The sequence below is a fragment of the Diabrotica virgifera genome, chromosome 9 (assembly GCF_917563875.1).
Source record: "Diabrotica virgifera virgifera chromosome 9, PGI_DIABVI_V3a".
NCBI classification, from domain to species: Eukaryota; Metazoa; Arthropoda; class Insecta; order Coleoptera; family Chrysomelidae; genus Diabrotica; species Diabrotica virgifera.
Genome location: NC_065451.1, coordinates 36329593 through 36357578, shown reverse-complemented (window position 1 = coordinate 36357578; position 27986 = coordinate 36329593). Strand labels below are relative to the sequence as shown.

At 31.8% G+C, this 27986-nt stretch overlaps 1 protein-coding gene across 1 annotated transcript; it reads left to right on the top strand.

The window, feature by feature from the left end:
* The first annotated feature begins 120 nt into the window (after positions 1–120).
* On the top strand, positions 121–27986 carry LOC114329381 (mast cell protease 1A-like). Its single transcript, XM_028278461.2, has 6 exons — positions 121–276; positions 12500–12647; positions 15463–15604; positions 20370–20483; positions 20558–20689; positions 27729–27986. The coding sequence occupies exons 1-6, from the start codon at positions 207–209 to the stop codon at positions 27867–27869; spliced, it is 747 nt and encodes a 248-aa protein (XP_028134262.1). The 5' UTR covers positions 121–206; the 3' UTR covers positions 27870–27986.

Below are 27986 nucleotides of genomic sequence, written 5' to 3'. Positions count from 1 at the left end.
TTTTGAATAAATTAATATATGTCTACAAAGGCCCGCGGGCTGGTGGGCCGGTTGGCCAGTCCGGGCTTGGCTATACTGCTAGGATAGTATATAAGAATGCAATACAGTAACCTTCTACCTTTTACCTTGCACCTTCTACGTTATAAATCCATATTTTTTTTGCATATCTAGTATTACCAAAATTTGAATCGATTTTCGTGTTCAAAATGGAAAATTTTGCATGGAGTATTGCAATAATAATGTGTACTTTACTGCTCAACAACAATCCTCTTGCAGGTAAGCTAGAATATTCTATATCTTTCATAAGTGTTTCATGCAAAATAATATGTAGTCTAGGCGCCAAATAGAGGTCACCGTGTCCCTTTCAATTCTGATGGAGAAACTCAACGGTTTCTTATGGATTTTTAGCTGCTGATTACGAATTTCGAGGGGGGATTTCGATCCGAGTGGTCAAAAAATTGTTATAAACAATTTAATTGTTTATAAATTGTTTAAAGGCTCTGGCTCATAAACTAAAAGAGATAAAAAAGAATATTTGAAATAAAATTTGTTCGTTAATAAAAAACGAAGAAAAAACGTTTACTAAACGTAAATCCAACAATTATAACTCAAGATATTGTAAAATTGGTGCACACTGCAAATTGCAAATTGCAAAATAAGTATTTTTCGAAGCTTTATCGACCGTAACTCGGTTTCTACGGATGCAAATGAGCCTTGTTGAAACCTGTTAAAATTTTTCAACAGGTCTCATTGTAAAGCTTAATGAATAGGCTTCTAAACAAAGTTTATTAAATTACTTTGACTTTATCTATTTTAAAGTTATACCCGTTTGAGTTATAATTATCTTAAAAAATTGTACATTAATTTGTTTATAATGGTTTGAAGCAAATTTGAGCTATAAACATTTAAACTTTAATTAACAATAATGGTAGAAGAAATCAAAAGCAACATTTTGGGCTTACGAAAATGTTCGTAAGTTTATTTTTGGCCAAAATATATATTATATATTTTAATAGCGTGCTCTGAGGCGTAAGATCGGCTCGTAAAGGCCGCGTAAAGGTTCACGCGCTAACTTCTCGATGCAAATTATAATTTCTATGTATATATACGTTATCTTTATTTTTCTTTTTTAAAGATCCTAATAAAATTTTATCATATAATTCTTATAATTAAATCATCATACTGTACCTCGTATCACCTTTTATTCTATTTACTTTGTCTTCTATTTTTTGTACTAAATGAGAAAAAAAAAACATTAAAAACTAATATTTCAGAAATATAACTAAAAAGTAAGTTGATATTATTTATTAATATACTATTTTTACAAACATTTTGTATCATGCATCTGCATCCAGATATACAGGGAATCTCAGCTTTTTTTACATCTGCATAAGTTCTTAGAGAAATTTTTACAGTTACATGGTGGTACTAAGTCTGTTCTTGTAAGCAGTAGAACTAAAACTTTCTAGGGCTTCAGAGCTAATTATCTATATGATATCTGATATCCATATAAAGTGAATCCAGTTCTTTTGCAGCATCATCAAGGCACGTCAATTGTGTGTATGCCGCCTCAACATACATGCTCGTTTTATATGCAATGATGATGCTGCAAAAGAACTCAATCCATTTTTATATGGATATCTATACTTACATACTTGACTGTGAGACGATATCTTGTTGTCTCAAATTGTTCGTTTTGAGTTCTTCTATCATTATTGTTAATTAACCTTCGGAGTACGAAGACTGGGTCAAGCGTGACCCGAAATTCAGTTATTTCTGAATATTTTATGAAATAATTTTTTTACAAATCCGATTGATCGTAAGTTCTCCTTATTTGTTTCAATCTATTTTTTCGTATATAATTCGTGAACATGCAAATTGCAGTTTTTCCTCTACGTAACATCTATGATGCCCGGTCAGTCCTGACCCGGTCTTCGGATTTTGAAGAATATTTTCAATATGTTTGTAGGTACACCTAAATCGCAGCCGTCTCTGTTTACGGGTATACGTACAGTGGAACCCCGATAAGTCGGCCTCCGATAACCCGGAAGTCCGGCTAACCCGAACCGATTTTCATCAGACAAAACAAACATTTTTTCACTTTGACTAAGTTTTTTACCAAGAAATAAATAATACTGTATACAACTGTACGTAATTTAGATTTATTGTGCATATTTTATGTATTTCATGTTTTTGCAATTATAATGGAGTTTATCTGTAACTATACCGTGTTTTATTAATTTTTACCATATTCTCCGGCTAACTCGGATTTTCGATAACTCGGATCGGCCGCAGTCTCGATTAATCCGACTTATCGAGGTTCCACTGTATTCAAACATATGGCCGGAGCAAATTTACCTATGCCCGTTTTCTGTAAGGTATTAAAATCTGGCCGCTGGAGCGAACTAGTATATGCCCATGGGTAACCATCTTAAAAAATATAAATACAATAATTTAGGATTTTGTTTGTTTTTTGTTGAATTAAAGATACTGTTTAATAATACTGACTATTTAAAACATCCTTATAAAAAAAATGAGAATGGGTCACGCTTGACCCATCATCGTAATCTAAGTAAGTCAAATAATCTCCGTACTCCGAAGGTTAAGGTGATACAGTAGCGATCAACAGGTAGCCAAAACGCGTTCCAAGATTGCGGCTGTAATTTTGAATATTTTTTCGAGATATTTGGCACACGTATTCGTAATATAATAAAGAATGGCGGTACAGGGCCCAATTTAAAAAATATAATAATATGTGGAAATTACTCTGTAATTAAATACAATATTAAAAAAACGAGCCTGTACCGCCATTAAGAAGAACAAAAAAATACACTTTCTTCAAATAAACTTTTTTATCCGATGCCTAGATTTTGTGTCATTTTGGAACTACTAATGAAATAAAAAAAATTGGTAGTTCCAAAATGACACAAAATCTAGGCATCGGATAAAAAAGTTTATTTGAAGAAAGTGTATTTTTTTGTTCTTCTTAATGGCGGTACAGGCTCGTTTTTTTTTAATATTGTGTTTAATTACAGAATAATTTCCACATATTAATATATTTTTCAAATTGGGCTCTGTACCGCCATTCTTTATTATATTACGAATACGTGTGCCAAATATCTCGAAAAAATATTCAAAATTACAGCCGCAATCTTGGAACGCGTTTTGGCTACCTGTTGATCGCTACTGTTTCCTCTTAAAGTATAAATGTTTACAGCTCAAATTTGCTTGAAACCCTTATAAACAAATAATGCACAATTTTTTTAAGAAAATTATAACTTCAAACGGTCAGCAACAATACAATATACACTTTGTCATTTGCAGACGACCAACTTGTACTAGCGCAAGACTACGATGATATAGAATATATGACAAGGAAATTAATAGAGGAGTACAAAAAAGGTGGTTTGGAAATAAACATAAAGAAGACCGAATATATGTGTATCGGTGGGACACAGCAGGACCTTACACTGGGGAATGGCGAAATTATTAAACATTGCGACGCATATAAATACCTTGGTATGACCATCACACAAGAAGGAAGCGTAGACCGGACGATAGAAGAAAGAAACAACCAGGGAAGAAAAGCAATTACCCTTCTTAATAGCATCCTCTGGGACCAGTCAATATCAAACAACAACAAACATAGAATATACAATACAATTGTTAAGAGTATAATCACTTACAGCAGTGAAGTATGGCAAATAAAAGAAAGATACAAGAGAAAACTTGAAGCAACAGAAATGGATTTCTGGAGGCGCTCAGCAGGAAAATCAAGATTAGAAAGGGTAACCAACAACAGAATTAGGGAAATAATGAATGTGAAACACACAATAGTAGATGACATTAGTACCAAACAGCTTAGATGGTATGGACACGTACAAAGAATGTCCGAAGAACGACTCCCGAAACAAATCCTAACGTGGACCCCTCATGGTAGACGAAAAAGAGGAAGACCCCGCCTGAGTTGGAGAGAAGGCATAAATCGAGAAATGAGAGAAAGAGAATTGGATGAAGACCTTTGGATGGACCGAAGTGAATGGCGACTAGGCATCGGAAGACGTAGGAGAACGTTTTAAAACCGATATATATATATATATATATATATATATATATATATATATATATATAACTTCAAACGGGTATAACTTTAAAACAGATGAAGACAAAGTAATTTAACAAACTTTGTTTGGAAGCCTATTCATTAAGGTTTATAATGAGATCTTCTAAGGCTCATTTGTATGCGTAGAAGCCGAGTTACGATCGATAAAGCTTCGAAAAATAATTATTTTGCAATTTGCAGTGTGCACTAATTTTACAATATCTTGAGTTATAATTGTAGACCAGGGCAGATCTGTAAAAAAATGTCTATTTTTGAATGTGCGAGGTGGCATTCGGATTTTTCCAGACAAAGTTAGGTGACAACGTCAACAATAATAATTGACTTATGCTCCTTCTTAAATATGCCCGGAACATTAATAAAAAGACACATTTTGACTACAAAAGTTGATAAAAATATTCATTCTAAGCAAAAAATATTCTATACATTTTTTGATAAAATTGATAGTTTTCGATTTATTCGCTATCGAATGTGTTGGTTTTATATCGAAAAAATCAATGTTTTTCCATATACTCATTATTACGATTCACTCAATTTTTGCCGTAGAAAATAGTATATTAAGTATGAAGAACGGTAAAGGTTTTATACCGATCGAAGACAATTGTTTGGAGGAGGAGCGGAGCGACGACTCCAATTATTGTCTGAGATCGGTTACCCTTAACGTTCGACATGCTTATAACGTTTTTTGCACGATTGATACCATTATAAATTATAAAATTAAACATTTTCGTCATATTGACTAGTTTCATTCATTTTATCAAGATAGATACTTTGGTTGTTAGGTAGTAACTAGGGTGCATAACAACAATGGAGGATTAAGTTTTTATTTGGTTGTCAATAATTTTAAGTACAATTTTGATTATTATAAATTAAAATATGAGCGAAAGTGATAATATTACTAATGTATGCGATTCTTCAGGTGTTTCTGTTAGAAGTGAAACCACAGCCCAAACAAGTGGGATTTCATTAAATAATTTAACAAATTGTACCATAAGTTTCAATATTAATAAATAATTCGTTAGTTTTCTTTATTCTTTCAAAAAATAAATTAAAATTAAGAGATTTTTTAACTCGACGGTAAGTGAATTACTTACCGTCGAGTTGGAGTACTTACCGTCGAGTTGGATTACTTACCGTCGAGTTACTAATAAATGTCACCTACTGACGTAAAATCTGTCACGGTAAACAGTCAAAAATGATCAATCGTGCAAAAAATTTTTTCAAACCAAGTTCTTGGAAATTAAATTAGGTACCTACAATTTTATATTTAAACATTTTTTCGTATCTCTGATGCTAAGCTTTCCATTCTGAAGAAAATGACATTTTTTACCAAATTACAAAAATTCGTTACTTGATTGTAACTCCAGTTTTTGAAGTTATATTTCTTTACCGGCGATAGAGGGTGAATTTTTATATGTTAAAACCTATCAGCCCGGCGCATGCGCATTATAACTTTGTTCTGATTGGATGTTCAAATGACATGTCAAAAATTATCCGATATGGCAGCTGTAGGACAGCTGTGGTTTGGAGGTAAAGGTAAAGGTAAACAAATGTATAATATATTAGTTTTATTGTTGTGAGGACAGAAACAAAAAAGTACATAATATTGTAGTGACTTTTAAATAGTTTTTAAAAGCAACAGGTACGTAATAATTGTTAATGTATCATGGGTATAAACCTACCTATTTGATCTGCCAAAATACATAGTATGTAATACATACTTTTATTTATATAATTTGATTGCCATCAAAATTTCTATCAATATTCACCTAATATATTGTTTTCTTACTCTATGTTTTGTTGTATTTTTTCAATTCTAAATCATTTCAATTCAAAATTAAAATAATTTGACAATGTTCAAAATATCAAAATATCACAAGTTTAATCCGTTTAGTTAGTCGATCTTCGTAAATAATGACACATAGTGTCCGTGGCTAAGCGTTGAAGGCGAATGAATTCCAATACCAACCGCGCTTATCAGTGCTGGTTCGAGTCCCAATAGAATTTTTCTTTTTTGTTTTTTTTTAATACATTTTATGATTGTAAGTATATTTATTATATAATTGTATTTTCAGAAAATACGTATTTAGTTAAAAAAATTTTCGACAATTAATGTTCAGACATCATTTGTGGCTTGTTTAATGTGTTTGTGTGTGTTTTATTCTTTTATTATTTTAATTTTTGGCACTGTTCTAATAAAAATGTTTGAGAAGTAGTAAGTACAAATTAGTTTAATATTTAAACAAAATATAAATAAAAAGTATATTAATTTCGTTTAAATCATATAATAGAAGTATAACTTCTTACGTGCGTACAAAGTACACACATATTCTTTTTTTTTTTTTTAAACTAATCATTCTAAGCCAGTTAAACTTCTAGAATAGATTAATAATACATAAATAAAGAAGAACGAATAAGGCCATTGACTAAAAATACCGCTAACATACATTATTATGCTTCCAATTGGATTTCTCCTTCTTTTTTTCAAAAAAATATATTGATTTTTTAACCGTAACTTTTTTATTTTTTATCCTAGAAAGTTTGGTAAAAAAGAGTTTTGTAGGTTTTTACAAGACCTATAACCCTGTTAAGTTAAGATCTTTTTAAAATCCTCAGTCGCAAAAAGAAATGACTTTGAAAAGGTTGGTTAAGTTGGTTTTTGCATGCTATTCCAAGTTTTAATTGTCAACAGCTCACTCAATTTTTGCCGTAGAAAAATTTTTTTGTAAACAAGGTTCTTGGGAATTAAATAAGCTACAATTTCATATTTGAACATTTTTTTCGTATCTTTGATGCTAATCTTTCTATTCTGAAGAAAAGGCCATTTTTTCCAAACTACAAAAATTCGTTATTCGCTTTTAACTCCATTTTTTTAAACTAATCATTCTAAGACATTCAAATTTCTAGAACCTATTACTAATACATAAATAAAGAAGACCAAAGAAGGTCAAAGACTAATTTTAATTAGGGTGGTGATTAGGTGGTTGCTTCCAATTACTTTTTCGCTGAAAAAAATAGGAACTAACATTTTTTTCGTTATAAGTCACTTAATTTTTGAGCTAGAGACTTTTTTATTTCTGGAGATAGTATGTTGTTTATCCTTAACTGTCGAGCAGGTTGTTGCTTCTTGCTTATCAGCATCCACTTTGCCTTCTTGAAGTTGAGGCTCAGGCCGTATTCATCACTAAGTAAATTAACCCTTTCCATTGCCTGTTTTAATTCATGAATGCTAATGGCAAGGATCACCGTGTCATCGGCATATCTTATATTATTGGTTAACCCACCGTTTATTTTTATGTGCTCATTTGAATTTTCCATACATTTTTTAAATATTTCCTCGGAATAAATATTGAATAGGAGTGGGGAATAATATACACCCCTGCCGGATACCACTTTTGATCTCCACACTTTCATTAAGTTCGTTGCCAATTTTTACTACATATATTTCTGTGTTCCGTAATAATATATGTTTGCAGGCCTTTTATGCTGTATTTTGTCGAAGGTTTTCTCAAAGTCAACCAGACATATGAATACGTCACTGGTGACATCTCGACATCGTTTTATGAGCGTTTGTAATAGTAGGGGAGCAAAGTATGCTAAATGTGCAGTCACTTGAGCGCTGAGGGAACCTATTGGGTTGTGATTATTAGGTCCTCAAACCAAAAAAATTAAGTAAAATTTTCCATTTTAGTGGGGACTTTCCATTTTTTAATTTAATTTTCCATTTCCAACAATAGTTTTTTCCGATTATAGTGCCATCTATACATAATTCGAAAAAATATTTCGAATAAAAGTAGCTTATTTTTACGTAAAGAATTCAAATCTGCAATAAAAAATTGGGGCTCCTATTTAAGATTTTAAAGTAACCCCTCACCCCAGCTCCTTGGGGGGTCGTGTTTGCTACCATTAGATAGATTCTTCAAAAATATTGAATAAGTGTATTTTGCAGTTTTTCGATCTGATGTTTATTTTTCGATACACCGCGGGATTTGTATTTAAAATTTTAAATTTACCCCACACACCTCTCCGTGGGGAGTCACGTTTGGTATCATTCGATAGATTTTTGAAAAATATTGAAAACGTAGTTTTTAGTTTTTCGATCTGACGTTTATTTCGTGAAATATTCGCTTTTTTTGTGAAACTTTTTGACTCACCCATTTCCTTACGCCCCGCTCAAATCGTCAGATTTTTTAAATATACAGTCTTATGCATATACTTAACTTACCTTATCTTAATCTGACAATTTTGAGTATTTTTAAGGATATATTTTTTTCGGGCCCCCCTTAACGAACTCCCCTGTGTTAAGAGCCAATATATGGTAGAGGTACATCTGCAGGGTACCAGGTTTCTCCCCATATGATAATCTGACGCGCTTAAGTAACTGCTAAAATCCCCGCTTGGGCTCCCCTACCATAAGTATATTAAATAACTCCTCTTCAGTGACAAAGTCTTTTCTAAATCCCAGTTGGTTTCCTGTTATATACTATCGTTTAGTTTTTTGTAGACACATTCATGGATAGAAAACTTTTAAAACAAGGTTCATCAAATTGATCGTCCTATATTCCACACAATTCATTGCGTTGGGTTTTTTTGGGTATTTAGCCTAATAAATGACCGTTTTGGAGTGTAATTTCCAGGGGCAACTCCGAATTGCATGAAAATTTGGATTTATGTTCTACTTACCCTCCACTTTAAAGTTGAATTTGTGCCGTTGGTTGCTTTTACTTGGTGGGTGACATTTACCCCTTCTCGGGGGGTGAAAAACGCGTGTTTAAAATAAGGCCGAAAATGGATAAATTGACTTATTTTAAGCACCTTTTGTTCTATAAAGTTTTTTACGTAAGTCAATACTTTTCGAGTTATTAGCGATTTAAAATGTTTGTTCGACAAAAAACTACGTTTTCAGACCGTTTTTGCCAAAGAACTCAAAAAGTAAATACTTTATCGAAAAAAATATTTTTAGCAAAAGTGTAGCCTATAAAAAACGAAAAACATGGTGTACAAGTAAAGTCTACAAATTGAGTAGAAGCAAAGTTGTAGCTCATGAAAAATACGTTCTTATTCGTCTACTTCCAAATCGAATAATTCAACGCGAAATCACCGAAGAAAGAAGCGTTTTTCGGGAAAGCCTTAACATTTTTAAAGTATCGAAAAAAGCTTATTATTTGTTTTTTACAAAAGTTTACAGCATCAAAAATAAACGAGTTACACTGAAAAAAATTGGGCCCCTTTTTTTTGGTAAAAAAATCGTGAAAACCTCCCTCTATTTAACACCCTAAATGAAATTAATCATTTGGTTTTACCATCTATTTTAACTGTGTGTGTATTGTTTATATGATCTGTAAGTTTGATTGGTGTAAAGTGCTTATTTTTGAAAACATTTGGTTTTATATTAAAAAAAAATTTCTAAAAATTTTTTAAAAATTTCATTTTTTCAAAATAACTTAAAAAGTATTAGTGGTAAGAAAAATCCTAAAGAGCAAAAAAATGTAGGTTTTGCTATTGTAAATATGCTAGTCTATTTTGTTTCTTTGTATGACAAATATTGGTTAAGATATGGCTGTTCAAAATTTGCATATACTCGTGATTAGTGACCCATTCAAGCTTTCTCAATTATAACCCTTTCAAAAATAAACACTTTAAACCGGAGAGACTGACAGATCATGTAAAAAATAGATGGGTAAGTAAATTGTTTGTAAAGCGGTAGCGATTAATTTCATTTGGGGAGTTAAACACAGCGAGATTTTCATGATTTTTTACAAAAAAAAAAGAGGGCCAACTTTATTTTGAGCGTAACTTACTTATTTTTAATGCTAAAACTTTTGTTAACAATTAAAACAAAGCTTTTTATAAACACTTTAAAAAAGTTTAAATAGGTTTTTCCCGAAAAATGCTTAATTTTTCGGTGATTTCACCTTGAAATATTCGATTTGGAATTAGACGAATAAGAACGTATTTTTCATTAGCTACAACTTTGTTTTTATTTGATTGATATACTTTACTGATACGCCATTTTTTTGGGTTTTTCATAAGCTACACTTTTGCTAAGAATATTTTTTTCGATAAAATATTTACTTTTTGAGTTATTTGCGAAAGACCGTCTGAAAACGTAGTTTTTTTTGTCGAAAAATCAACATTTTCAATGGCAAATAACTCGAAAAGTATTGACTTACGTAAAAACCTCTATAGAACAAAAGTTGCTTAAAATCAGTCAATTTATCCATTTCCGGTCTTATCTTGAACGTATGTTTTTTCACCCCCAGAAGGGGTGACTGTCACCCCCCAAGCAACCAACGGCACAATTTCAACTTTGAAGTGGAGGGTAAGTAGAACCTAAATCCAAATTTTCATGCAATTCGGAGTTGGCCCTGAAAATTACACGGTATCGCCGAATTTCCCGTTTATTTACTGGGCTAATTGGGATGAACTCAGATATTAGCTATTCTTTCGGAATTTTCCCGGTATAATAAAGTTGGATGAATAATTTTACTAGTAGATATACCTATATGGTTCTCTGTTCACTCTGTTGTTGAATGAATTTTTATATGCAGAATTGGAAAATACTATGTATTTAGTATTTAAAATAAAATGTTCTTGGTCCATCTTCCATCTATTAATCTGGAAACATGTCCAACCCAGTTCCATTTTAGCGTTGTAATTCTTTTAACTGCGTCCGTAACACCAGTTTTTCTCCTAATTATTTTACTTTAAACTCTGTCTCTGAGGGATGTATGCAACGTTGACTGATTAAAAAAAAAAAACTTTTATTACAAAAATGAATTTTTTTTTGAACAAATATTTAATTTATGTTATCACCCAATCAACTGATTTATTCAAACTAGAAAAAAATCAGGCCCGGATTTAAAAAATTAGTTTGTTTAGGTCTTAGAAAAAATTTCACCTTGTATATGTTTTTTGAAAACTCTAATATGAATTTTACAAATAAGACAAATAGGCAATTAAAATGGCATATTTATTTTTTCCTCACACGATTACTTATTTTTTTTATTAAAAAATCAAATTTGACTATGCATAAAAAGTTTGGCAAAATTTTTGCATAGATTTAAAAAAATTAACTTTTTTTACAAAAATTAATTTACAAAAACAACGTTTTTCTTAAAATTAAAAGTTTTACCATTTTTTTTTCTATAACACGTCTAGATCTAAAACTTCCCATAACACTTCTTTTGGACTCTATAGTTTAACATAGACGTGATCAAATTGATAAATTTTAAATTTTTCCACCTAATTTTTGCGATTTACAAGTTTGCAACTTTTACAAGAAGAAGACTGAAAGTCTACAACAATTTTCATAGTCTTCATAATGGTAAGAGGTATGTGCTGTAAAAATTTCAGAAAAAAAAATATTAAAATGGAACAGAGTTGTAGCGAGTTAAACCGGAGTTCATTTTTTTTTCATTTTTAGAAAATTTCGATTTTGACAAATTTGATTTTTTAATAAAAAATTAAGTAATCGTGTGGGGAAAAAATAAATATGCCATTTTAATTGCCTATTTGTCTTATTTGTAAAATTCATATTAGAGTTTTCAAAAAGCGTATACAGGGTGAAATTGTTTCTAAGACCAAAACGAACTATTTTTTTAAATCCGGACCTGATTTTTCTCTAGTTTGAATAAATCAGTTGATTGGATGGTAACATAAATTACTTATTTGTGCAAAAAAATTAATTTTTGTAATAAAAGTTATTTTTTTTTTAATCTATGGTTCACTTTACCAAACTTTTAATTCATAGTGAAATTTGATTTTTTTATAAAAAATTAAGTAATCGTGTGCGGAAAAAAATAAATATGCCATTTTAATTGCCTATTTGTCTAATTTGTAAAATTCATATTAGAGTTTTCAAAAAGCGTATACAGGGTGAAATTTTTTCTAAGACCTAAACGAACTAATTTTTTTAAAGCCGGACCTGATTTTTTTCTAGTTTGAATAAATTAGTTGATTAGGTGGTAATAGTGTAACGATTGGCCAAAATAAGAGACACATCGATCTGACCGTTCAAAAATTATGACGAATACAAATTTCTGTCAAAATGCGAAACTCGCCCTGTATATTATTAAACAATGGGAGCAGACACTTTTTAATGGTCATTTGTTATTACCCATAGGAGCCTCTATACGAGGTAGGAGTATGTACAGTTCCTCATGACTCACCCTGTATAAACGAAATGACAAGCTGATAGGTCTGTAGTTTTCAATTTCTGTTAGATCCCCTTTTTTATGCAATATTATCATAATGGCACTATTCCATTTTTCTGGTGTAATTCCTTCAAAGAGGCAGTCATTTTAAAGAAATTTTATTTCTATACATAAAAAGATAATTCAGTAATTTTAGTTACTATTTTTCTCTCGATATTTTTAGATACCCACTTCAGAATATTTGGTGGAGATGAGGCTAATATAGAGGACCACCCTTGGATAGTTTCACTTTATTTGGGTTCTAGACGCCTCTGTGGTGGGTCCCTGCTGAATGAAGATACGGTTCTTACAGCAGCTCACTGCTTTGGATTGTAAGTTTTGTATAGTAAACTCTCTTGTAACAAACACCTCCCTTCGCCGACCACCTCCTCTTTGCGAACGGTTTTTAAAACAAAAATCAGTCTACGATATATAAACCTGTACTTTTTAACTCCTTTCAACGGACAATCTCAACAACGGTCGCAGACAGTAAATTAGGAATGGGAAAAACCTACCCGTTATAACCGAAACCTGGTTTTTTTTTTACTCTACAATAATCGGTTTTCCGGTTGTTGTTTGTCCCGGTTATAACCGGTTTTTCTTTTTACAGTAATAACCGTTGAAAACCGGATTAGCTACTACCTCTGGAAAAAATAATGCATTCAGAGCAAAAATGGGGAAATTTTTCACCCTCGAGAGCGCGATGAAGAAATTTTCAGCTGACCTAAACCGAAATCGATTTGACAACACTGTTGACTGATTTCTATTTTCAATCCCAATTAGGTACGATCCCAATACCATTTTATCGATCGATTATCTTGGTATCGATATAATTCTTTCGATAGTATCGATGTGATTAATATTTATATCGATTTGAATGGAGTATGGAGTATACAAACTAAATTAATGTAACATTGTAACTTAATGGTTATTGGCTATTGATTAAAACAACCGACAACCAGTTTTTGGATCAACCGGTTTTTTGGACGGTTATAACAGCCAGGTTATACCATAAGTAAAAAAACAGTATAACCGAAAACCGGTGTTTTGTCAAAAACCGCTATCTCTACAGTAAATGATGTATAAATGGATATACTGCGGGCAGTAAATGATAAAATGAACATTTTTTCCGAAATATTTAACAATATAATAGTAGATTATACCACGAGTCAATAATGATGGCTATTATTCCCGAGGAATATTTACGAACCGAGCCGCGTTAGCGGCGAGGGAGTAACATTCCGAGGGAATGAGAGCCATTATTGCGAGTAGTATACTCTACTTTATCTACGACAAATTAATTAATTTAAGATTTTTAATGAACAACTTTATTTGTTAAAAACATTAAAATTAGTAATAGTACAATTAATAAACTGAATTGGTTGAGAATCATCATTAACTTTAGTAGAGTTTTTAATACAAATATTTGGGATCTCGATTGCTGTAGAACAAGAAGATGGTACATTACTGTTTATCTCTTTAGCGATAGTATCTGCTGTAGTTGCCTTGTTTCTCATAGACTGATCAATGTATCCTTCAGCTACCTGTGTTGACTTCCAGCCCCCATGAAGCTTTAATCCAGTTAAATCGCCTCCTCCATCAATATACAGAGTGGCAGATGATCTGCGATAACAATGGCCGGTATAACTTTGAGGATTTGGCAAGTTTAAATATTTGGCAATCTGCCTATCAATATCTGCAAATTTGTTCTTTCCTATACGTTGTAATGTACATTTAGATTTTTGATAATTTAGAAAGAATGAATTTATTTTCACATGTGATGGACGGAGATCGATGTATTTCTTCACAATATTGTAAAACGTACTGTTTATGGTAAATTTTCGTACAATTTTGGTTTTAGACTTGGGGATTGTTATTAATAAATCTGTTTGGAGATCCTTCACGTCTTGTATATTCATTTGATAAAGTTCGTTTGAGCGGCATGCACCCATAATTCCAATGATCAATATTACCTGAAGCAAATAAGCATATGAGTTTTTGAATAAATCAAATTAAATATGTATATTTACCTTATGTAAAAGATAAATTTCATCAGGAGCTTTGTCAATAAATTTCCTAATTTGCTCTGGGGTTAGAGTGGAAGACTTTTTTGCTTGAAATCCTTCCGATTTTCTCTTTAGAAACGCTCTTAGTTTGCCGTATTTTTCCAGATCAACGTCATGGTTTATTCTCAACATAGATTTAATCATTGAATAGAATGACTATAATGAAGACGGTTTATATTTTGCACTTAATTCAGCGAAATAGGCCAGCAGAACATTTTCGGAAAATGATTTCGCGTTGTTTCGAACACGCCATTCGTTGAAGGTTGCGTACGTTTTATTATAAATGGATTTCGATGTTTCAGGTATTAAGGTAGATGCTGTTGCTGTAGCTAGTTCTACAATTTCTGGTGGTGTACAATTAAAAGATTCTTCATTTTCGTCCATCTCAACACAAACTGTCAAATATACTATTCGTTTGACAGTGACACTTTTTGAGGTTGATTATTTTGTTTCCGTGGTGAATTTTGTGATTGTTGTGCCAGAGGGATTAATAGCTATTAATCCCGCATTATTAATCCCTAAGGGATTATTATATGGCATTATATTGCAAACACGACAAGTATAATACATATATTATGTATCAGTCGTAGATAAAACAACATTATTTCTTATTTCAAATCAATACAGATATGCACGAGTGATAGTTGATATTACTGTTTACGTCATCAGTACTAAGTAATAAAAATCTTATATGAGTTTGTTGTTTCTTCTTCACACTTTTTAATTGTTTAGCAAAGCAAGAACAATAATAAATTTCACTAATGCGTGTGTGTCGGTCTATGAAAGAAATGGTGCTACCAAGAACATTACTCTGATAATAACGTTGTTAAATGAAACGTGGATTTTTGCTAAAGGTGGAATCAAACGGATTTGGTAGGGCAATGATATAGAATCCATAAAACACACCGATACTAAGGGAAGGAGACATATTTTATTGTATGCTTTTATTGATGGAGCGACTCTTGTGTTTTTTAAATTTTGAGTGTTTTGATATCATTTTATCGGTAAATACTTACCTCTACAATTTAGAAACAATAGAACTTTTTTCTTCTATTTTTGTTAATAACGTTGTAATTTTTAGCTCATCCCGATGGAGATCATACTCTATCCTAGCAGGAACTGATGATATAACTCAGTCAGGAACAAAAATTCAAGTTAAAAATGTGAAATTACATGAAAGGTACATACCTTTGTTGGTTATTAATGATATAGCAATTATTAAGGTATGTATCATTATATAATTTAAGTCAAAGTTTTGATTAAAATCATAACGGTATAAAAACATTTAATACAAAATACTGTATAGACCAGTAAGGATCTGTTTTTAGGTGGATGTGAGAGGTGACATTCAGATTTTTGCGGATAAAGTTAGGTGATAACTTCGTTAATAATAATTGATTTATGCTCCTTCTCAAATATGCCCGGAAAATTAATAAAAAAATAAAGTATTGAAAAATTAAAAAAAAAATCATTTTTTTTTTCTACGTTTTTGGTTATAACTTAAAAATATTTATTGTAGAACAAAGTCCTATAGGAATAAAACAAATATAATTAAATTTTCTATCAGATGCGATTAGTTAAAAATGTCTTAATTTATCAACCTTGCTTCAAAATAGCAATAAATATAAAATAAGGGGGCAAAATAAACCTGTCTTTATTCAATGATTTTCCATCACTTAGGTTACACTTGGAACCTTCCTAATTCACTTAGAAAAATTTTTATGATGTGTTAAAACCGTACACCAAATTTCATTAAAATTGACTTACTAGATTTTGCATAATAATTTTGCAATCTAAACGTTTTTTTTTTATTTAAATTTTTTAAAATCTTGCACAACAAAAACTAGAACATACAAAGATTTGTCAATTTTTTTACATATAAAGAAGTACTGCACCGATCTAATGTACTTTACAGAATTGAAATCGGATTATTTAAGGGGCCCCAGCAATGTTTTAAATTTATAAACAATTTTTTGGCTTATAAACAAATTAGTGCTGTGGTCAGGAGGGGGTGCTACGGGCTCCTTTATTTAGATGGACTTACCCAAGTTTTTTATGTATTTTGACCCGTAGAACACGAATTTTTTGGGTAACAGTTGATCCGGATGTCGATAAGATTGTTATAAACAAAGAACTTGAGGAATTACATAAAATCGATTTTTCGCAAAATAAAACATTTTTTTGTATTTCTTGGGTAATTCTAAGTAAAAAATATTCTTACAAGTTTTTTCGTAGGATGCATAGTTTTCGAGATAAACGCGGTGGAACTTTCAAAAAAGAAATTGCAATTTTTGAACGCGAATAACGTTTGATTAAAAAATAAAATAGCAATTCTGCTGACAGCATTTGAAAGTTTAAGTCAAACTATACCGATTTTAATTATTTGCATTGCTAAAAATTAATTTTTTTATTATTAAAAAAAGCTATTTGTTTATAAGCCAAAAAATTGTTTATAAATTTAAAACATTGCTGGGGTCCCTTAAATAATCCGATTTTAATTCTGTAAAGTGTATTAGATAGGTAGAGCACCTCTTTATATGTAAAAAAATTAGCCAACTTCTAAATGGTCTACTTTTTGTTCAGAAAGATTTTAAATCATTTGAACTTTTTTAAAAACATTTAGATTGCAAATTTATTATGCAAAATTTATTAGGTCGATTTTAATTAAATTTGGTACACCATTTAAGTATGTTACAAAGAATTTCCTAAGTGAATTACTAAGGTTCTAAGTGCCACCAAAGTGGTTAAAAAATATTGAATAACAACAGACTTATTTTGCCCCCTTATTTTGTATTTATTGCTATATTGCAGAAAAGGTAATACCTTAAGACATTTTTTTCCAGTCGTATATCATACAAAATTCAATTATCTTTATTTTATTTTTCTACGACTTTGTTCCAAAACGAGTCGTTTTAAAGTTATAAACAAAGAAAGCAGAAAAAAATCGATGTTTTTCGAAATTTTTAAATATTTAAATTTTTTTATTAATGTTCCGGGCATATTTGAGAAGGAGCATAAGTCAATTATTACTACTGAAAGTGTCACCTAACTTTATCTGCAAAAATCCGAATGCCACCTCTCACATCCAAAAATAGACGTTTTTTCGCATATCCTTACTGGTCTAGTATGCGGCAAGATAAACAGTACTGAAATGCATAATATGCCTTCAAATTTGTATGTGTCCTGCTCCGAAACATACTGATTGGTTTCCGAACGTAGTTGTTATAACTTACGTGAATGTCGTGTTAATGTTAGGTGCTTCAGGATGGTATTCAGTTCGGCAGAAAAATTTTATCGTGGAGTGCTATTTTCGGTCGTACAGAAAAAGGCGCAAAAACGGTGCAAGCTTAAAATCGCCAATAGTTTTAGCAGAAGGTGACAACCTGTCACACGACCAGAGAGTCTCTTTGAATACTGTAATGTACTCTGCCTGATACATATGATCCACCGACCGTTTGACGTTTCGTAATTGCGGACGAGAATTACAGATTTATTCGTGCCAGAGGGCATCTTTAACATCTGTTTTATCGGAAACGTCGTCGTGAATAATGTTTGCAAATCTATTAATATCATGTAAACCTTATTTTCTATTAACCTTACTACTAACTGAGTATCGGGACCAAGTTTTCGTTGTAATTCTGCCACACTGAACAGACAGGAAGTGAGACGGAAATTATAGATCTCCCCTGGCCTTCTATGATTTTAGCATTTCGTTGATTTGTAAATAATAAAAACCACGAAGGCGTTACCAGAAACTTCTTCTTCTTATACTTGTTCTAGATCTGTCGATCTATTAATTCCGATGTTGAAGTATTTCTTGATAGGTAGACTGCCAGCTATCTCTACATCTTTTTGGTGGTCTCCCCGGTGGACGCTTGTCTGCTGGTTTTCCTTCTAGAGCAATTCTTGGTAGTCTGTGCTCCTCCATTCTTTTTACATGACTGAACCATTCTCTTCGTCTTTGCCTGCCCATCTGACTACATCTTGCACGCCACATTGTTCCCTGATGATAGTGTTTCGTATTCTGTCTCTTCTTGTCTTCCCTGCTATTGATCTTAGTGTCTTCATTTCGGCTGTTCGTAGCATGCTTTTGGTTTTATTGGTGTCTTCTCTTGATTCAGGATGTCATAACAGGTCTGATGCAAATTTTATTAATTCTAACTTTGCTGTCCATTCTCATATATGGGTTATTCCAGACCACATCTCTCAAACATCCGGACAAGACAGCGGCCTTGTTAATTTGTCCTCTTAGCTCTCTGGCTGGTTCATGATAACTTGATAACTTTACACCTAGATATTTGAACTGGTTTAGCTGTTCTATGGGTTTCCCCTCTACTACGAGCTTGCATCTAATTGGGTCTTTCGCAATGGTAATGCATTTTGTTTTCTGCGTGGATATGTTCATGTTGAGTCGTCGACAAGCTTGATGAATCGATAAAGTTGTCTTTGTAGGTCAGCCTCGTCCTCTGCAATCAGGGCTGCATCATCCGATGAATCATCCTCATAGCACACTATACTGATTCTACTGTGGCTGAGTCTGTATCCTAGTTGGAGCGATTCCACCTCTTCTATTATTTCATCCATTAGCATATTTAATAGAAATGGACTGAGGCTGTCTCCCTACCTGATTCCTCCTGGTGTTGGTATGTTGGCCGTAGTGGTGCCGTTTATTTTAATTTTTGTCGTGTTGTTATTGTTCATTTGTTTTATGACTTCAAAAATGTTTACCGGTATCCTTTTTTGCTTAATTTTCTTTATTATATCGCTAAGACTGACACTGTCAAATGCTTTCGTTGAAAAAAACCAGAAACTTGGTTTCAATAAAAGTTTTATATTCAACGAAAACTTTTCGTTTATAAATTTGCAAAAGTCTGTGTGTTATTGCGTGGCCGCTCCTGCAATACTTAGGATGGACTTACAATACAAACTTACAATATCGATGGACTTATATGTAGTTTTGTCTTCTGAATCCAAATCTGAAAACGGCATTTCAATATCTCTAACCGTCTTCGAGATAATCCACCTCAAAATCTAAAATGTGACGTCACAATCACAATGAAATCTTTGATTAAGAAGTAGGCTACTTTTTTAATCTGAATTTGTTAAGCAAAGCAAATGTTATTATTTACATTTAAGTTTGACACTTCGTGAATTTAGCTATTAATAAAATATAAATGACATTTTATAGTGAATTTAATTATTATATAAAATAATATGTGTAATAAATGTATAAAAATACAATTTGAGTATATTTTGAAAGCAATAATACATATTATACTATATTAATAATAAATCAGTAGAAACGATTATATTTAAATTTGGTAAATTATAACTCCACTCGACCAGCGCACGACCACACAACTCGAAACACAAGTACGCAAATACAATTGCGTGAAGCGTGGCGCAAAGCCGTGGAATTTACGAGACTCGCTCGGTCTGTAGATCCAAGTAAAGTTCATCAGTAAAAAATATCTTTATCATGTATGTATTATTTATTTTACAATATTGGAAAATTATTATTTAAAATGTGGTTTGGAATAAAAAAAGTATGTCCTGATATATGAAATTACATCCTTCTAATGGAAAAAAATATTTGACCAATTTTCTCAAATTATGGATACCAAAATCATTTTCATTTATAACTGTTGTATTTTTAATTTGACGAAGAAAAGTTATTCTTCATAAAAATCTCTTCTTGGTCTAAGATTTATGATGAATCAAATTTTATTAATTTTATACGAGGTATGTTAAAAATATGAATTTCGAGTAAAGTATCTTTATAGTTCACAACATTTAAATTAGAATGATATACTTGCACACTAAAACATAATTTTTAATTCTAAACAGCTTTTCGTAATAGCAATTTTCTATATTATGAATTTAAATACGTATATAAACAAAGTTTTCGTTATGATAATGCTCGCATTTTCAGCTTGTTAATATTGTTTTTAATTTTAATAAAGTGGCATTTATATTAAACTATTTCAGCTGGTTGAAAAAGTTGAGTTTTCCACGAAGATTCAACCAGCAAATTTGCCAAGCCAAGGTGACCAATTACCAGTGGGAACATCGCTTGTAGCTGCCGGTTGGGGAGCATCTGAGGTATGAGTAGGCACTTGTACAGATATCTACTGGATTAGATGTCAGATTTTATTTTACACCATGTATGTTTTTAGATAAATGGGCCCCAATCGGATATTCTCAAGTCAGCTGAAGTGAAAGTTCTTCCTCAGAAAACTTGCAATCACCTAAAAATATTACGCAAATGGGTTATATGTGCTGGAGATAGAACAAACGGTGTTTATAAGGTAAATCTTTTTTGCTTCATTTTGGGGCCCCAAAATTAATATTTGCAGCAAAATTCAGCTTATTCGCATGATTTTGAGGTGAAATCTCTCTCGATTGGACTAATAATACTCTGGCAAATGTATTATATTCTTGTAAAAGTTTTAGTCCATTCTTTCACGATTTTTGCTCTAAATTTTAAAGAAGCGCTTGGATTGACATGAAATTTGGCATATGCATAATGTCAAAGAAAAAAAGTGATATTGTGCCGATGTGGGCTTTTGCTCTGGGGGTGACTTTCACCCCCTCTTGGGGTGAAAAAATGTAAGTCTGAAATAAGTCCGGAAATGGATAAACTGACTAATTTTAAGTAAAGTTTGTTCTATATAGCTTTTCCGTTAAGTCAACACTTTTCGAGTTATTTGCGAGTGATTATGTTCATTTTTCAACAAAATAACTACATTTTTAGACGGTTTTTCGCAAATAACTCGAAAAGTAAGTATTTTATCGAAAAAAAAAACGTTCTTAGAAAAAATATAGCCTGTAAAAAAGTAAAAAAAAAATGGTGTACGCGTTAGGTCTCTGGACCTCGTAAAACCAGAGTTATAGCCAATGAAAAATAGATTCATATTCACCAAATTTCAAATAGAATATTTCGAAGTGAAATATCCAAAAAATTTAGCACTTTTTGGGGAAAGCCCATTATAACTTCTTTAAAGTGTTTTAAATAAGCTTTATTTCTGTTTTTATAAAAAGTTTCTAGCATTAAATTTAAGCAAGACGCTCAAAATAAAGTTGGTCGCTTTTTTTGGCAAAAATCGGGAAGACCACCCCCTAATTAGCAACTTAAATTAAATTAATCGTTACCGTTCCACAAATTATTTTACTTATGTTGTGTTTATATGATCTGTAAGTTTCATCGATTCAAAGTGCTTATTTTGGAAAAAATTTGGCTTTAAAGTAAAATTTTTAAAAATTATAATTTTGTTTGCTTTTTTTCAAAATAACTTTAAAATTGTTAGAGATACCAAAAATCTCGAAAAACAAAAAAGACAGCATTGCTTTTCTGAATATCATGTGTTTTTTTGTTTTTCTCTTAGACAAAAATTGATTGAGATTTGGTGTTTCTAAATTTGCATACATTCGTGATCAGTGACTCGTTCAACCTCTTCTAACTACAGCCCTTTCAAAAATAAGGACTTTGAACCGATGAAACTTACAGATCATATAAAAAATACATACATGAGTCAAGAAACTTGTGAAGTCGTAACGATTAAGTTCATTTGAAGTTCTAATTAGGGGGTGATATTCCCGATTTTTTACCAAAACAAAAAGTTACTAATTTTATTTTGAGCGTAACTTGTTTATTTTTTATGCTAGAAATTTTTTTATAAAACAAAAATGAAGTTTTTTTTAAACAGTTTAAATAAGTTGTAATGAGTTTTCCCCGAAATGTGCTTCATTTTTGGTTATTTCACGTTAAAGTATTCCATTTGGAATTTGACGAATATGAACCTATTTTTAATTAGCTATAACTCTGCTTCTACTAGGTATCGAAACGTGATATATACACCATTTTTTTTTTAATTTTTACGGGCTATATTTTTGCTAGGAATGTTTTTTTCCACAAAATACGTACTATTTGAGTTATTTGCAAAAAACCGTCTAAAAGTGTGGTTATTTTGTTGAAAAATAGTACATTATATACCGCGGGACTGAAGTAGTACATTTAATCCTGAAGGTAAAGTTTATGGCCCGACCGCAGGGAGGGCCATAATTTACCTGAAGGATTAAATGTACTTCAGTCGCAAGGTATATACGATACTTTTCGTACTTCCGGTATGATTTTATTAATTATTTCAATAATTTCAATCAGTTTTTTCTCTCTTCAACTCATTTAATAAACTGTCTTTAAAATAAGTTACCATAGTAACATTGCGTTGTGACAGTTATAATTTAGAAACATTGTCATTACTAGTGTCATTGTAAAGAAACATTGTTTGTGATTTAATCGTTCCGGGAGTTTCGTCAATATTTAATCCCGGAGGGATTAAATGTGACACTTTAGTACCTGTCACAAGGGAGTGAAGTTGTCACTTTAGGCCCGGAAGTACGAAAATTAACATATTCACTGGCAAATAACTCGAAAAGTATTGACATAGCGAAAAACTCTATGGAACAAAAGTTACTTAAAATTAGTCAGTTTATCAATTTCCGGACTTACTTTGGACGAATACTTTTTCCCCCCAAAAGGGGGTGAAAAGCACCCCCGGAGCAAAAGCACATATCGGCACAATATCCCTTTTTTTCTTTGACTTGTTAGCTATGTGTATGCCAAATTTCATGTCAATCCAAGCGGTTCTTTAAAATTTAGAGGTTTTGCAATATTTTACCGTTAAAGAACGTACTAATATTTGGAATGCGTTTAATTAATAGATCAAATCTAACATTTGTTTTTAATAGAGATTTCAGTTCTCTGCAAATAGTTTTCTCATGACCTTTGATGTAAAATAGTTACAGGAATTCAACAATTTAGAATTTTTCATTGGGTTTTTTATGGCCCTTTTGACAGTTCACCACGCGGTATAAAATTTTTACGTGAAATCGATTTTTTCACAGAGAGGCTGGGGTGTACATACTCTTTACCTTTATCGAATATTACTGTCCGGTTTTGACCTTTAAGCGTGACCCATAGCAGTGATATGTCTACACTTTAATGTGTCTACACATATGAATATTCAAAAATATCATATTGGATGACTAAGGTTTTTGTTTTGTTTTGATCATAATTTGATATATTATATATAGAAGTAGACACACGAAGTAGTTTATCCTCTATCTTAGAATATTATTTAAAAGAAAACAGTAAATTTACATTAAAAATTTATCATTCATTCATGAAGCATTACAAACCCTAAACTAAGAACTAGAGTTAACGCCATGGCGTTCAAAATCCTATTCTTGGTTGAAGTGTATTACTCCTCTATGCCATTTTATAACTTGTTTGACACAGCTTTGCTGCCGTCGTGACTTCGTGACTCTTTTTCATTTCTTCTTGCCCTTGTACTGAACTTTCCACTCTTTAATACTCATTGCTCTTATGTCTTCTTCTATAGTGGTGTCCAGTTAGGTAACCTTTTCAACATATCTGAGTGTTGGTGCCTCTGTATATGTCCTATCCATTCCAAGCGAATAGCTTTTATCTATCTGAATATATTTTCGTCCCTTTAATTCTTCATCAAATTCCTTTTCTTGTTACATTGTTCTCATTTGTTTTGTTTCAAATTTCAGAAAGCTATCCTCCCTTTCTTGTTAATCGTCATTGTTTCCATAATAGTCTAAGATCCGAATAGAAGGTCGAAATGTACCCATCTGCTTGCCGGATGAAACATTTATTTTATTAAATTCCATACATAGACAAACACGACCAGCATGGGTTGCCTATCAAAATCGTGTCATAGCTATCCTTATGGAGGGGCCGTAGGGGTTGAAATCAACATTTCAAGCATATTTTTGTGAATTATTTTTGGAAGTATGATAAAATTATTTTTTTTTTAATTAAATAAGCGTATTCAGTATAATTCAAAGACTACTCAAAAAAAAAATTTAAAGAAAAATATTGAAAAATGAGCCAACGGTGGCGAATTTTTAAAGACACCTTGAAAAAAAATGGATTTTGCGGTGGACATTCGAACTAATCATTGGATCAGAGTAAACAAAAAATTCAAAAAGATTTTATTAGCTTATATATTTTTTGCACGATTGATAATTTTTGATTGTTTACCGTGACAGATTTTACGTCAGTAGGTGACATTTACTAGCAACTCGACGGTAAGTAATCCAACTCGACGGTAAGTACTCCAACTCGACGGTAAGTAATTCACTTACCGTCGAGTTAAAAAATCTCTTAATTTTAATTTATTTTTTGAAAGAATAAAGAAAACTAACGAATTATTTATTAATATTGAAACTTATGGTACAATTTGTTAAATTATTTAATGAAATCCCACTTGTTTGGGCTGTGGTTTCACTTCTAACAGAAACTCCTGCAAAATCGCATACATTAGTAGTATTACTAGTATTGCACAATATTTTTTCGGCAAAATCTATGTTATTTTGAAGAGAATCTTCTACATAGCTTTCTGCCACTGTCGATGAACGCCAACCTCCATGACGCTTTAATCCGAGGACATCAACACCTTTATTAGCCAAAAGCGTTGCTGATGTCCTCCTGAACGAATGGCTAGTATAGTTCTCGGGATTAGGCAAATTTAAGAATTTGGCAATTTGAGAAGGCCAGCCCCCGATTGTCCCTTTCCCTATTACTTGAGCACAACATTTTCCTTTGGCGTATCTTAAGAACAAATGATTTGATTTTACTTGTAATGGACGAAGTTTTATATACTTTTGCAGAATTTCTAAATATGGAATTTTATCGTCTGGTTTATTAACGACTGTAAAAGTACGCTGGATGTTCGTTTTTGTATTGGGTACTTTTACAATCATTAAACCATCGGTTTGTTGGATGTCATTCATAGTAATATTATATAATTCTTCTCTTCTACAGGCACCAGATATTGCCAATATCATTGCGACCTACAAATTATGAAAAAATCTTCATTAGAGTATTTCTTTTACCTAAACTAGCTTATATTACCTTGTGAACTAGAAATTCTTCATCCGGTGCTTCCATCAGAAATTTTTCAAATTGCTCCCGTGTAAAAATGCTCGCTTTCTTGGGCCTATAGCCAACATTTTTTCTCTTCAAATACGCGATCAAAGTTGAAAACTTGGAAATATCAATGCCATCATAAAGAAAAACGGTGGATTTAATCATTGAATATTCTGCCCAGAGGATTCCAGGAGCTTTCAACTGCATATGTCTTTGAACGAAATATGCCAATAGAGTCTTTTCTTCGATTCTTAAATTCTTGCCTTCGCACCATTTTTTAAAACTTTGGTAGGTATTTTGATAACGGATTTTGGATTTTTCGGGAATAATTGCGGAACACCCTTCTTCCCAAGCCCGTTCAATTTCTTCAAATTCACTTTCGCTCATATTTTAATTTATAATAATCAAAATTGTACTTAAAATTATTGACAACTAAATAAAAACTCAATTCTCCATTGTTGTTATGCACCCTAGTTACTACCTAACAACCAAAGTATCTATATTGATAAAATGAATGAAACTAGTCAATATGACGAAAATGTTTAATTTTATAATTTATAATGGTATCAATCGTGCAAAAAACGTTATAAGCATGTCGAACGTTAAGGGTAACCGATCTCAGACAATAATTGGAGTCGTCGCTCCGCTCCTCCTCCAAACAATTGTCTTAGATCGGTATAAAACCCTTACCGTTCTCCATACTTAATATACTATATCGAGATAACTCTGTCGTGTTTTTTTAGTTATAACGATTTTTGACTTTTTGGTATCACTCAGAATTCAAAACATCGAAATTTTTTACACAAAAAAGGGCGAACATTAACATATTTATTATTGTTAAATAAAAAATAAGCATAAAACAAAAAATATATCGACAGCGTTACCTCTAGGAATGTCTAAAGAAAATAGATACCAAATTCCAAGTGGGTCGGTCAAGTAGTTTTTGAGTTACAATGCTACAGTCTTAAAAAAACAGTTTTGAGAAAAAAAAGCGTTTAAAGTATTGCCAATTTTAAATTTTCTTTTTATTTATTTTATTTTCAATTTATTTTTTGTCTGTCAAATCGTAAAATGATCCACACCGGAATATCTTTTTGAATCGCGGAATAATTTACAAAAGAATATGAGAACAGCTGTTGACCGTTGTTTATTACGTTCAAGCGTGCTGGCGCGAACCTACTGCAAAGCGAGTCAAAGCGATATTCAACACTAGCTCCCTACCTTCGACTCGCTTTGCAGCATCTTCGAGCCAGCGCGCTTGAGCGTAGTGAGAAACGGTCAACAGCTGTTCTCATTTTCTTTTGTAAATTACCCCGCTATTCACAAAACATATTCCGGTATGCATCACTTTACCATTTGACAGACAGAAAAAAATTGAAAATAAAAGTTGACAATACTTTAAAAGCGTTTTTCTCAAAACTGCTTTTTTCAAAGCCTCTAGACATTGTAACTCAAAAACTACTTGACCAACTCACCTGGAATTTTGTACATATTTCCTTTAGACATTCCTTGAGGTAGCACTGTCGAGATATTTTTTGTTTTATGCTTATATTTTGTTTAACAATAATAAATATATTGATTTTCACCCTATTTTCTCTAAAAGATTTTGTTGTTTTGACCTTTGAGTGATACTAAAAAGTCAAAGATCATTAAAACTAAAAGAAACTTGACAGCGTTACCTCGAAAAACCCATAAACTAATAAAATATTTTTGAATTTTTTGTCTATTATGATCCAATGATAAATTCAGATGTCCACCGCAAAATTCATTGTTTTTTGAGGTGTCTTTAAAAATTTGCCACCATTGGCTAATTTTTCAATATTCTTTGTTGAATTTTTTTTAATATTCTTTGAATTATACTTAATATGCTTATTTGATTTAAAAATAAAATTATTCTCTCATACTTTAAAAAAAATTCACAAAAATGTGCTTAAGATGTTAATTTCAACCCCTACGGCCCCCCTTAAGGATAGCTATGACACGATTTTGATAGGCAACCCATGCTGGTCGTGTTTGTCTATGTATGAAATGTAATAAAAAAATGGTTCATCCGGCAAGTAGATGGGTACTTGGGTACATTTCGACCTCCTTTTCGGATCCCGTATAAGGTTTTATATTTCATCGTTGTTCTCTTAAGCCGGCCACTCACGACACTGTGGTGTCGTTCGACAAAATCGTCGATGATATCAATTATTCTGCAGTACTGTAGCATAGAAACCAGTTTCTCTGTGGTAAAATTGTAACGATTTGGTTGGATGCACAGTCATACACGATCAAAATTTTTGTCAATTAGTCGAATTAGACAAAACTAAACAACGCCGCAGTATCGTGAGTGGCCGGCTTTGCTTACAGTCTTGCTTATCAAGTAATAATAATTTAAAACATTTTAGGGTGATTCAGGAGGTCCTTTAGAACATGATGGTGTAGTAGTAGGTGTTGCATCGTATGTGACTCTAGATTCTAACACTTACGGAGCATTTACCAATGTCGCCGATTACCGTACATGGATCAAAAGAACAGCTGGTATTTAATTTGTCTAGAGTAAGATTTTTTTGAAAATAAAATGATGAGACTTGGTTGTTGTTATAAAATACGTATGTAAATATTGTTCGTTTCTCATTTCTCAATAAATTTTGATTAAACAGAAA

What these genes read in the sequence shown, in the direction of transcription:
- LOC114329381 (XM_028278461.2), top strand. Translation starts at nt 207, where the DNA reads ATGGAAAATTTTGCATGGAGTATTGCAATAATAATGTGTACTTTACTG. An exon ending in CAACAACAATCCTCTTGCAG is followed by an intron (nt 277 to 12,499) that starts GTAAGCTAGAAT and finishes CGATATTTTTAG; the next exon opens with ATACCCACTTCAGAATATTT. An exon ending in ATGATATAGCAATTATTAAG is followed by an intron (nt 15,605 to 20,369) that starts GTATGTATCATT and finishes AAACTATTTCAG; the next exon opens with CTGGTTGAAAAAGTTGAGTT.